This window comes from Coregonus lavaretus (assembly GCF_964263955.1).
Source record: "Coregonus lavaretus genome assembly, chromosome: 31".
NCBI lineage: Eukaryota > Metazoa > Chordata > Actinopteri > Salmoniformes > Salmonidae > Coregonus > Coregonus lavaretus.
The window spans coordinates 14472784-14485890 of record NC_140018.1 but is presented as its reverse complement, the minus strand read 5'-3'; the positions used below and the strand labels follow the sequence as shown (position 1 = coordinate 14485890).

General features: G+C 45.7%; 1 protein-coding gene across 1 annotated transcript in view; it reads left to right on the top strand.

Annotated features, from left to right (window-relative positions):
• The window catches only part of LOC311106973 (SAM and SH3 domain-containing protein 1-like), a 92549-nt gene that overhangs the window by 20592 nt on the left and 58850 nt on the right, over positions 1 to 13107 (top strand). The window contains exon 2 of the mRNA XM_084149390.1: positions 222 to 350. Within this exon, the coding sequence (XP_084005516.1) occupies positions 222 to 350 (129 nt within the window). The remainder of the gene's footprint in view (positions 1 to 221; positions 351 to 13107) is intronic.

The following is a 13107-nucleotide window of genomic DNA, read 5'->3' as shown; positions in this document are numbered from 1 at the left end:
TGAAGGGGTTGACTCAGCCAATGTTATTAATCCAGACGAAGGCTTTGGTGCCATTTTGGGTCCTCAGATTGAGTAATGAGTGTACCAGAAAATGTCTCGATAACCTACATCTTTCCTCCATTCTACCATGTTCGAACATACGAGCTGCTTCTATTTTCTCCCTCGGAATCTCTCTCTCATTCTCAATGACTAACCTCTCTCTCTCTGTGTGTTTTGTGTAGGATGGTTCTCTGGGGAACATTGATGACCTGGCCCAGGAGTATTCTGAGTACTACAACACCTGCTTCAGTGACGTCAGCGACCGCATGGAGGAGCTACGTAAGAGACGTGTGTCCCAGGACCTCGACATGGTACGTCCCCACAAACACACTCATCACATCACATACCGAGTCCCTACAAACACCAATCATACTGTTGCATGTCCCCACAAACTCAAGGCCATCAATCCTGCTGTGATACAATGGAACTGAGTCCCCACAAACCATCACCTACTACTGCAGTAGAGTATAACCGAGTCCTATCAAAACAGGCAACCCACCAGCTTACATCAATACAATATCAGCTAAAGAGCTGCACTAACCTGCTTCTTTATGGCTCTACAATTTGTTATTGAGCTTACATAGACTACAACTATGCTGATTTTACTGTTGTGAAGTGAGAGCTAAAATGCTTGAGGAAAATGTTCATTTTCTCAGATCTCCTTTTTTAAATTCATAATATCCTCAAACACCTTGTTCTTCGATCAGTTTGATATCTTTACAGAGTGTTATATCCCAATGTGCTGCCAACAGCCTGGGAGCCAGACCATGAGTTGGGGGAGTGAAGTTTAGAGAGTGAGCAATCCAGTGAGTGTTTGTGTTTGTGACTCTTTTCTAAAGCAGTTAGTTTGCTCTCCTGCCTCCTGATGCCTGAAAGTGCTTGGTTGTGTTTTGGGGCTTCTAGGGGTTCTCATTCACGTGGATGTAGGGTAGTGGGGCATGGTACCTCTGCGTTGCCAAGTTACTGGGGGAGGTATTGAAAAATGCAGCTGGTCCTGGCAGCGAGTGCTGCTCTGCCTCTGTGCTGCTCTGAGTACCCCTGGGGTCTATGCTCCATACACACACAACACAGAGAGCGATAGGGGGGTTAGTGTTCATATGATAGCTTTATTAACACGCTATGATAACACTATTCAAAGGGATTTGGATCTGTTTAGAACCCTTGAAAACAGACAGCATCAGTTCAGTTCTGAATTCGCATTTCCAGAACTCCGAGCAGTAAACTGGGTACATCTTCCCTAGACTGACCTCAGTTTATTCTACTCATCGTAAACATTCTACTCATACATAAACATAAAAAGAAGTGAGCCGATTTAAACAAATTAAGCTCAAACAAATCCAGCACTCACAAATATAGTAACTTGTATTTATTTTGTTTTATTCCGTAACAGAAGTCACAGGGACACATTTTGGGTTGAGCACACCAACAGATAATTCAATTAAGTGGGAAGAGAGTGACCATACTTACGCTAGAGACATATCTGTAGGACTCCTATTTCATTGACAAATTTTCCCCATTAATCTCCTCAGCTCTATCATAAAGTACTATCCAGTAATAGGCATAATGGAAGTTGAGCTAGATATTGATTCGAAAAAGAGAGACACATAAGAACTCCCCCAGGCTTTCAGCAGCCATGTGGTTTTGGTTGATTTGAGAGGTGGGTCTCAGTGAAGGATGGTATGGGTGAGTTATGGAGGGCTCAGCTGTCCTGATTGATGTGGGCCAAAGATTCTGTCTGCTCTGCTCTCAGAGTTCTCCAGTGAAGCAATCTCACATCCATCATTGAGGAGTTAGGGTCTGTCGTTTGAGAGATTCTCTCCACAGTTTTCTGTGTGTGTGTGTGTGTGCATACTGTGTACACTGAGTCTACAAAACATTAAGAACACCTTCTCTTTCCATGACATAGACTGACCAGGTGAATCCAGGTGAAAGCTATGATCCCTTATTGATGGCATTTGTTAAATCCACTTCAATCAGTGTAGATGAAGGGGAGGAGACAGGTTAAAGAAGGATTGTAAAGCCTTGAGACAATTGAGACATGGATTGTGTATGTTTGCCGTTTCATAGGATGAATGGGCAAGACAAAATATTTAAGTGACTTGAACAGGGTATGGTGGTAGGTGCCAGCGCACTGGTTTGTGTCAAGAACTGCAACGCTGCTGGGTTTTTCACACTCAACAGTTTCCCGAGTGTATCAAGAATAGTCCACCACCCAAAGGATATCCAGCCAACTTGACACAACGGTGGGAAGCATTGGAGTCAACATGGGCCAGCCTTGTAGAGTCCATGCCCCGACGAACTGAGTCTGTTCTGAGGGCAAAAGGGGGTGCAACTCAATAGTAGGAAGATGTTCCTAATGTTTTGTACACTCAGTGTATGTGTCTTTCTGCATGTGTGTGTGCCCCTGTTTATGTGTGTGTCTGCATGTGTGTGTTTACGAGTGTGTGAAAGGATGAGTGAAGTGGGTCACCTCTCTGTATGTATTGGGAAGGTTGAGAATGTTCCATCCTGGAGAGATAAAACAAGGGAAGAGGAAGCCTGGATTTACTGCCTGTCTGTCCTGCCTGGAGGAGAGAAGAGAAGAGTTGGCTGGTATGGGACAAGACGGGGTCCTGGGGGGCCGGGGGGCCTGGAGTTGGGGAGGGAGGTCAACAGAGCATCTTTAACAGAGCTAGAGGAGGAGGAGGAGGAGGAGGAGGAGGAGGAGGAGCACATGAGAGCCTGCAGCTGTCTGTCCCCCCTGCACAACTTGGCAAGAGAGAGTAAACGAAAGAGGAGGGACAGAGAGAATGGAGGGAGGATATGGGGTCAGAAGGCTGTTTATACGGAGGGAGGATATGGGATCAGAAGGCTGTTTATTCACACACTCAGCAGAAGCCAGCTGTAGAAAGGACTATATATCATTATAGCTACAGTGAGCTTCAAAAGTATTGGGACAGTGACACATTCTTTGTTGTTTTGGTTCTGTACTCCAGCACTTTGGATTTGAAATGATACAATGACTATGAGTACAGACTGTCAGCTTTAATTTGAGGGTATTAATCTCAAAATCATTGTATAATTTCAATCCAAAGTACTTGAGTACAGATCCAAAACAACAAAAAATGTGTCACTGTCCCAATACTTTTGGAGCTCACTGTATATTTAATAACACCATATTCCATTTTATATGAGAACATACTGACATGATGCATCATATGCATTCCGATGCTATTTCATAGTTTTACCAATGGCACAACTAACTGTTGAAGACAGTATTACATCTTTGCCAGTATTGGAACAGAAGCACATAGCAGACATTCTCCAGTCAGTATTTAGTGTTTTCAGGATAGTGTTGTTGCCAGCTGCCGTTGCTCCACTCTCCCTTTGGCTGGTGTTATGCGTCTGGACTGGACACCTTCTCAGACTGTCTCAAAACTGGAACAAGGGAGGGAGAAGGGGCAGAGAGAGAGAGAGAGAGAGAGAGAGAGAGAAAGAAAGAGAGAGGGAGATAGGGTAGAGAAAGCGAGCAAGAGAAAGAGGGAGAGAGAGAATTACTATTGTGCCATTTGAAGTGTGTCCAGACAGTGGCTGCCAGCCAGTCCCATCTAGGATCTCTCTGAGGAGCAATAGGAATGAGTTAGATAAAGTCATTATGTTAAAAGGCAGAGACGGACAGTAAATGGGCTGGCATTTAGACGTCCCCGCTGGGACATGGCCTTTCAGGGAGGGGTTGTCTGTCACAGGGTACGAGGGTGGTGGCTCTCAGAGGACTTGTCCACCCAACTCCTTCAAAACCTTCTCCTCTCCTCCATTCTCTCATATCCTGGCTATCCTCTCTACTGGCCCCATTGTAATCTCTCCTCTTTCCTTTTTGCTGTTCTGATGTGGCCTCCCCTTCCTTCTTCACCCTCCTGCTGCAACACAAAGAGCTCTCCCTGTCCGGTCTGGACCAGCCTTTAGTCACTCCCCAGTCACCTCAGGCCAACCCTGAAGCATGTGACCCTGTGTCAAAGGTCACTGCAGCTGTTAACTTACCTGAACCTCACACTTTGGCTAGAAGAAGCTTGACAGTGGACATTGGAAGACCGTTCCTCTGTAGTGAGAAAGGCCATAGGGCAATGTTCTTCAATCCTGGTCCTGGAGACCCACAAGGTGTACATGCTTTCGTTCCAGTCCAGTACCAGCACACCTGACCAAATTCAACTAATTAAGGTCCTTAATTTGCTGTGGGTCTACAGGACCAGGATGAGGACCACTTCCCTAGGGTAGTCTGGGAGGTCTGTCTCTTAGTCTTTGGACCACCGCAGGCTGTAGTGTTCTACATACTACTGACTGAGACCACAGAGCTGAAGTTGCCCCTTGAAAAACCCTTTGGAATCCCCTTACAGCTGTGGTCAAGAATTTGTCGACAAAGCAAAACCATAGCAGCTTCATATTAGCCTCATAACGAGGTCACAAAGTCCAAGTATCACATACTTGATAAAGATCCAATTTGCTTTCTTGTTTTCACTCACTTCTCCTCCAGACATCTTGCAACACATCAAACTTTTCGGGGGGAAAAGTGTTGCACAAATGTCATGAGAATTTATATCTCTAATTCAACCTAAGCTTGAATCATTACCAGGGGTTGTAAGGCTCTGGTTTTAATCATACATGATTCAAGGTCCACAACCAGCAAGAATGATCTGTATTTTTAATCATGGAGAGCTCTGGCGCCAAAAAACATACATACAGCTTTATACCCCCTGACACACAAAGGCACTTTGCTCCGCCCACCTTTAGGAGGCTGTTTTTAACCCGTTTTCTCAGTCCCCTTCACCCTGGAATGTTTAGTCCCGCCCCCCTCTGTTAGTGGGTTGCCACTACATTATAACTCTAACACCGTTCACACATTTATACTGTATTTGGGGTGAAATCCTTTAGTCATTATTCTTAAAATACAAATTAATCTATCAACAAACCAAACAAAACCCCTTGTTAATTTGATTTGTGAAACACTTCCCCCAACCTCGGGCCTGTCCTGATGACCTGATGACATCACAGTGTGGTATTGTTTGTATTTTAGAAGTGGGGCTCTTGAACTCAGCTCCATAGCTGTTGATGGAGGCTCTCTGTCTCTGTAATGACTATCAGTGTACCCTCTTCCTGTCTGACCTCTGTTTAGCTAGTCCCCCTGTCTTCATGTTAGTTTTATAAGCAGCCAGAACACAAAATGTTAGGCAAACATCCCTCTAGGAGAATGAGGGCTATGGATTATCTCGATCACGCCAAGCTGCCGTATAGATCCACTGACTGTGCTACTTTCTCTTCAGGCTTGATTAAGCTTGATTGGTTTGGTCGAGAACAGTTAAACCCCACTGGTGATTCTAACAGGTACCATTCTAACAAGAGTGAGCATTTAACAGACGTATCTACTTGTTGTAAGCAAACCATTATATAGAAAAGCCACTTCTGTCGAAGGCTTTGGAACCTTTCTACAGCCCAGTCTATGTACATCAACCCTAGCCATGTAATCGGTGCTGGATGGCTACAGCAGTACGTTGGTCTGTCTTTCGTCCCGCAACAAGCCATTGTTTACAGACAGATGGCTCATTGAGGAAGCTTCCGTCTCCCATTTTCCGCCTGTAGAAGTGAGAGATTACGTGGTAGCCTAGTCTTGCGTGACTGCGTGGTCTGGAATGGACTACAATGGCAGCCCACAGGCGGAAAATGGGAGACCCTGGAAACGTGTTTTAAATACTTATTTGATAGCGAAGGACACATTCAACCCAACGAATCGTAGGTAATATTCCTAGAGATATTGGATATGCCTCTGTAACGTTAAAACTTTATTTTGGTGAAACCGAATAGTTTAGATTTGGTTGATCAAGGACACCAGGCTATGGAAGCTTCCGGAACGAGAGATCTGTCTGTAAACAATGGCTTGTTGCGGGAAGAATCAAGTCTTAGGTCCCCTGAGTGCTGGATGACCGATGATGTTTTATGCTGTCTGTCTTTCTGTCTCTCTGTGATCAGAGAGACACTGAGGGCAGGGCAGGACTGTAGATACTGGAACCCTGTAGGGGCAGACATGCATGGACTGGCTGGTGCCACCTCACTGGAGACAATTGTATCTCTCTGATTGAATCAGCTATGGAGGACAATAATGAGCACAAAAAGCATGTGGTATTTCATCATAACAAACTCTCTAACCCTAACCATTTGTCAAGGTTGACTAAATGTCCCTAGGTTAGTGGTTAGTAAAATGCAAAGCCTTCTCTCCTCCACCAACATCAGGATCCCAGGTAAGACATTCAGTAAACACTGAAACACCAGAGAACCCCAGTCAGTGACATGTCAGGTGTTGTTGTGAGAGAATCCTTACAGTTGTAAGATCTTAATTTGAGCCAGTTTGCTACAGCAAGAAAAGAATCCTGCAGCAACAGGAAATGTGAATGATTATGTGGATTATAATTTATGGACATTTTTGTAGGGGTTGATAAATTTTTCGTCTTAAATTTCAAAGTGAAAATTACAATCGTTAGAAGCCTTTTTAAAACTCAAATATACTACAAGTTTGCATTTCCTGCTTTGCAGGAACATTCTCAGCATCAAACGAGTGATCAAATTAAGATCCTACATCTGTAGGGCCTCATGTTCTCTATAATGGTTTCTAAATTAGAGATGTGTGTGTGAGCCTCGGTTGGCTGGGGTTCAGGACTCAAGCTCAGGCCTGTCTGTGTTGTGCTGCTCTATTATGTAAGCTGATGCCTGTAGTTATGGGCTAAGACCTGGGTGAAAATAATTCACCTCATTCCTCTGAAAGGGGGTCAGTTCAACACAGTTAGACGTGCTACAGTAGGAGACAACCTGACTCTGGGTTTGCTCCAGCTATTCCACTTCCTAAACGTTATTTATTACTTAGCCTATTATCTTTCAGGCACAATAAGCACCCAAAAGGAAAGTAAACACATTGATGTTTTGTATGTGTGTTGAAGGCCATAATTCCCAGGTAGTGTCACTGCCAATAAAAGTGGTTGAAACTTGACAGTGTAGCTATCAGCAGTTTGTCTATAGATGTTTGGTGTGGCTGTGTTCTTAGACCCTTGGCTTAGCTGCTCTGCTAGTGAAATATGTATAGATTGATGAAGTGTGTATTTAACTGTATTAGTCCGTTTTTGATTATGACAATGGCTGCACACACACACACACACACACACACACACACACACACACACACACACAACACACACACACACACACATACACACACACATACACACACACACACACACGCAAACACTCAGGCTGTGGGTTCAGCATGCCTGCCATAGACCTGGATTTCCTGTTTCCTTGTGTGTTTTTGCAATGTCTGCGATTAAGTGTGTGTGTGTGTGTGTGTGTGTGTGTGTGTGTGTGTGTATGTGTGTGTGTGTGTGTGTGCCCATGACCACACATGCATGTGCTTATCAGTGATGTCTTCAGGATCAGCTGGTTCAGCAGGCCTGTCTCTCCACAGTCTTGTTTATCCACTAACTGTCTCTCTCGACTGGGGCTGGGCTGGTGCCAGGCTCCCCAGCTGGCCCCGGTGCTCCTACGCCTTCCTCCAGGTGTGGACATACAGCCACCTCTCTCACCCTCAGCCCTGCCCTGGGCCACCTGGTCTGACCTGGTCTGACTACCCACATAGTAGGCCTCAGTGTGTTTCCAAAGCAGGCTGCGGTGGCTCTTACGAATGGTCTTCCATGTGCTGGGCTTTTCTTAGTTGGTTTGCATGCTCTGGAGCGTGGGAGTATTGTGGACAGAACATAGCTCTTCTGTCTCATTTTCACCGCTCTCCACTCCCTCTCCTCTTGTTCTGACTTATTTGGGACTAAGGTAGCCCTTTGAAAAGTTGTATTTGTTTTGCGCTGTCTTTGAAGGCTGCTGGCCCTCGTTGAGAAGTGTGGGCCTGCACTAGTGTTGGTTCCAGGTTTAGTCTGGTCAGATATTCAGGCTCCTGACATCATGATCCTCATTAGCTACTGTCTCCTCTCCTCCTCACTCCAGTAACTTTCCACGCTCTCTTAACTCTCTTCCCACATCTCTCTCTCTCTCTCTCTCTCTCTCTCTCTCTCTCTCTCTCTCTCTCTCTCTCTCTCTCTCTCTCTCTCTCTTAACTCTCTTCCCCCTCTCTCTCTCTCTTAACTCTCTTCCCCCTGTCTGTCTCTCTCTCTCTCTCTCTCTCTCTCTCGCTCTCTCTCTCTCTCTCTCTCTCTCTCTCTCTCTCTCTCTCTCTCTCTCTCTCTCTCTCTCTCAACTCTCTTTCCCCCTCTCTCTCTCTCTTAACTCTCTTCCCCCCCCTCTCTCTCTCTTAACTCTCTCTCTCTCTCTCTCCCTCTCTCCCACTCTCTTTCATTCAATACAGTCACGCATAAGCAATCAGGTAAATACACACACACATCCATTCATTCATCTTCCATTTACATATACACACAAGCAATTATACTGCCTCACAATCAGGTACACACAGTCTCACACCCATCTTGTGGTCCTCTGTAGCTCAGCTGGTAGAGCACGGCGCTTGTAACGCTAAGGTAGTGGGTTCGATCCCCGGGACCACCCATACACAAAAATGTATGCATGCATGACTGTAAGTCGCTTTGGATAAAAGCTTCTGCTAAATGGCATATTATTATTATATCTTGAGAGACACACACACACACTCGTGTTGTGTGGGTCAGCTGTTTGTTCACCCGCGGCCACCCGCAATTGCTAAAAACCTGTCCACAACCGCCCGACTAAATGTGATAAAGTTCAAATCGGAGACCCACACCCAACCCTAACCCGCAAATATAGAAAATGCGCTTTTACAGTTCCCTTTTTTTCTCTTGAACATTTATTGAACAATTAAGTTTTTCTTCAACATTTAGGCTATTCAGTTATTTATTGGATATTTAGGCCTGTTGAACAGTATGTGAAGCTCTCTACTGCTCTCTCATCACGTCGAACCACCGTTCTCCATTCCCCATGGGTGCCAAGGAGCCTAAAAACATGTCCATTTCCATTTTTACTTATTTAGGCTTTCCATAACAAAGGTGTTGAATACTTGTTGATTCAAGACATTTCAGCTTTTCATTTTTTATTAATTTGTAAAACTTCCTAAAAACACAATTCTACTTTGACATTATGTATGCCAGTGACACAAAATCTCAATTTAATCAATTTTAAATTCAGGCTGTAACACAACAAAAGTCAATAGGTGTGAATACTTTCTGAAGGCACTGTACTGTACTCCACTACTACTCATATTTGCAACAAGATCTCATAGTTTCCCTTCGAAATTCGACGTATTATGGATGTCTATTTTTGAGGCATTAATTCCGCGTGATTACAGGGTAAAAACAGAAACAACTCAAAGGTTAGTTTAGGCATTAATTCTGAGTGGTTAATGTTAGTTAGGGCTATGGTTTGGGGAAGGCTTAAAACAAAATAATTAAACACGATGCGCTATTAGCATCAAGTATTATCAAGTATTCTCACGGCTTGCTAGACCATTGTGAACTGCGGTGGCACAGTGCTATAAACAGCGCACTCCGGCTCTCAGCATCATGAGTTCGCGCCCAGTGCTGGGCAGTCTTTTTTCTTCTTTTTTTTGAGCACCGAGGAAGGCATATATCGAAGTTCTCAGGGCCTTTTCAAATGTCTGAAATCAAAGTCTATTTCTAGTGATCAGGCTGCGTATTTGATATGTACAAGGCAAGAGGAAAGTTTGTTGACTTATGTGCCTTTTCCAAGAGTTAGCTTTACATTTCTGGAGCATCAGAAATTCACATCACGGCTTGGTGTTGAAAGTGAGAGGGGATGTGGGTTTGTTTGCTTGTTTTTGATTGAATCCTCCCCCTCTCTCCCTCCTTCTCGCTCTCCCTTCTTCTCTCCATCCTTAACTCTCTCTCTTTCCCTGTATGTGTCTGCATCTCGGAGGAGTAGGAGGAGGTGAAACAGAGGGTTGCTTTGTGCTCCTGTCTCTGTGGGGCTCTATCTGTGTTTTGGAGCAGAGCTGGAAGCGGAGGCTGTGTGTGTGTGTGTGTGTTTGTGCTTGTGCCAGGCAGGCAGGTGCTGAGATGGCGCTAAGCTATACATCTGTGTGTGCACAGCGCCCATAGAGATACACCAATGCTGCAGAAACAGGCATATCACCCGACACCCTCGTCACAGTGGAGTGGGTATCATAGACAATCAGATTGCAAAAAAACTTCAGACACCACCTTCATAAATCAAGTGTGCGTCTGTACCTGTGTCTGTAACTACATACTGCCAAGGTTTTGCTTGCTATAGACATCGATCCAGCCTCACAGATATGATCCTCTCTATTCACAGGAACAAAAGGCTTACATGTCCCTCTAACTCAGTGTACATAGAGTTTTTTGTCCTTGGCTTGGCGCTCCCTAACTTATGGGAATCCCTCTATTCCCTTGGATGGACATTCTGTTCACTCTGTTCAACAGCTCTTCCCAACTCCTTGATTTACAGAGGGAGAAACTTCCGGACAACTACCATACCACAGCTTTCCTGAGCACTCTACCAGACTGAGCGATAGACAGGCTAGGGGACACACAGACAGGCTAGGGGACAGGCAGACAGGCTAGGGGACAGGCAGGCAGACATACAGGCTAGGGGACAGGCAGACAGGCTAGGGGACAGGCAGGCAGACATACAGGCTAGGGGACAGGCAGACAGGCTAGGGGACAGGCAGGCAGACAGGCTTGGGGACAGGAAGGCTAAGGGACAGGCAGGCAGACAGACCGGCTAGGAGACAGACAGACAGGCTAGGGGACAGACAGGCAGGCTAGGGGACAGACAGGCAGGCTAGGGGGCAGAGGCAGCCTAGGAGACAGGCAGTCAGAGAGACAGGCTAGGGGACAGACAGGCAGACAGACAGGCTAGGGGACAGGCAGGCTAAGGGACAGGCAGGCAGACAGGCTAGGGGACAGGCAGGCTAAGGGACAGGCAGGCAGACATACAGGCTAGGGGACAGACAGACAGGCTAGTGGACAGACAGGCAGGCTAGGGGGCAGAAGCAGCCTAGGAGACAGGCAGTCAGAGAGACAGGCTAGGGGACAGACAGGCAGATACTCAGGCTAGGGGTCAGGCAGGCAGACAGGCAGCCTAGGGGACAGGCAGACAGAGAGTCAGACAGACAGAGATGCTGTAGCGCTGCAGTAGCAGACCTGAGGAGAGGAGGGATGGACGGCTCTGCAGACAGACAGGGCAGCTCACAGTCATAGGGTATGTTCTGGTTCTGAGTGTTATGACAGTGATCTCTGTTCTGGTGCTACAAGTAGTGTTGATTATGGCTCAGCCATAATCAATCTCAGATGGAAAGACAAGCAGGCAAGAGGACAGACAGGAAGGCAGGCAGGCTAGGGGGCATGCAGGGAAATTGTGTGCTAGAAGAAAGCCTGGCTGGCTGGCCCCTGTTGAGATAACCATAGTGATATACAGTAAGTGTAGGGTCCATAAGCTAAGCTATTTGCTTTCATAGCACTTCAGCTGTACTTACACTGCCATCAGGCTAGGAGGGTTTATATCACCTATGACTAACTCTCTTTAACACAGACACTTTACATGTATTTGGGAAATTGAAAGGAAAAGGACCCACAGAGACAGAAAGACAGACAGTTCTTCCTATGTCACATTTCCTTCAATTATCATCTCTCCATTCAGTAGAGGAAAAGGAAATTGGTGGACAGACAGAACAACACAGTCAGTTCTCCTGATGTCATATCCTCTATGAAGAGATCTTGGAAATGATAATGTACTGATCTAGGAACAGTTTCCCTCAGCCCCTGTCCTAGGCCTGTTCATCTATGACTGATCAGGAAGAGGTTAAGCTCAGGGCAGAATCCCCCTTTATTTCCTGTATCCTCCTCCCTGGAGGAAGTGTGAGTCTTACTTCCTGTCCTCTCGTTATCTCATTGGTGGAAATGACGAATCAGCCCTGAGCTTAACCTCTGATTGGCTGCCACTGAACATTTCACATTTCACGTTTGTGGATGCATTTGACCTCCCAGTCCTACTCACATATGCCACAGCACAGTACTCACTACTTACTGTCGATCATCAGTCCTTTAGTCATTAAAAGAAACACTAACCCTTCTGGGATTCACAAAAAAAGAAAAAAAATACGTATCCAAACCCCAGTAAGAGTAATCACGGCTCAGCACAACACTGAAGGCAGAACTCCACAGTGTCATACCCTATTAGAGTCCTATGGAGAGGAGGAGAGGGATTGAGTCACTAGCTCAATCATTGGGTGCACATTGTCGACTAACATCCCAGCGCTAACAGCTAATGCTGATGGTTTTACCTTCAGGAAAAGCCATCAGGGAATTTGAAAGAAGATACTAAAAGAAGGAACCGAAATTATCAGACCGCCTCAGTCATTCCAGAATTGTCATCAAAGAGGTCCTACTGCCTCCAGAGTGGCACTGCATCGCCGTGCTTGAAGCGTCACTACAGCCCCAGGTTCAATCCCAGGCTGTATCACAGCCAGCCGTGACCGGGAGACCCATGAGGTGGCGCACAATTGGCTCAGCGTCGTTCGAGTTGGGGGAGGGCTTGTTCCATTGCGCTCTAGAGACTGCAAGTTGACTTCGGTCACCAGTTATACAGCGTTTCCTCCGACACGTTGGTGCGGCTGGCTTCCGGGTTAAGCAAGCAGTGTGTCAAGAAGCAGCGTGGCTTGGCAGGGTCGTGTTTCGGAGGACACATGGCTCTCGACCTTCGCCTCTCCCGAGTCCGTACTGGAGTGTTTTTTACAGTCATTTTCTTAATGGATGCATGCTTATTAGTAACTGGAATAAGCAATTTCATAAATGTGTCAAGTGCAGCGTCTGGTTGCTCCTCATTACACACCACAGACCAGCAAATATTATTTACATCATCAACATAAGAATCACTACAAAACGTATTGTATTACCTCTTATACACTATATTAGGCCCAGCCTTTGGAGCTTTGGTTTTCCTAGATATGGCTACTATATTGTGATCACTACATCCGATGGATTTGGATACTGCTTTAAAGCACATTTCTGCAGCATTAGTAAAGTTGTGATCAATACATGT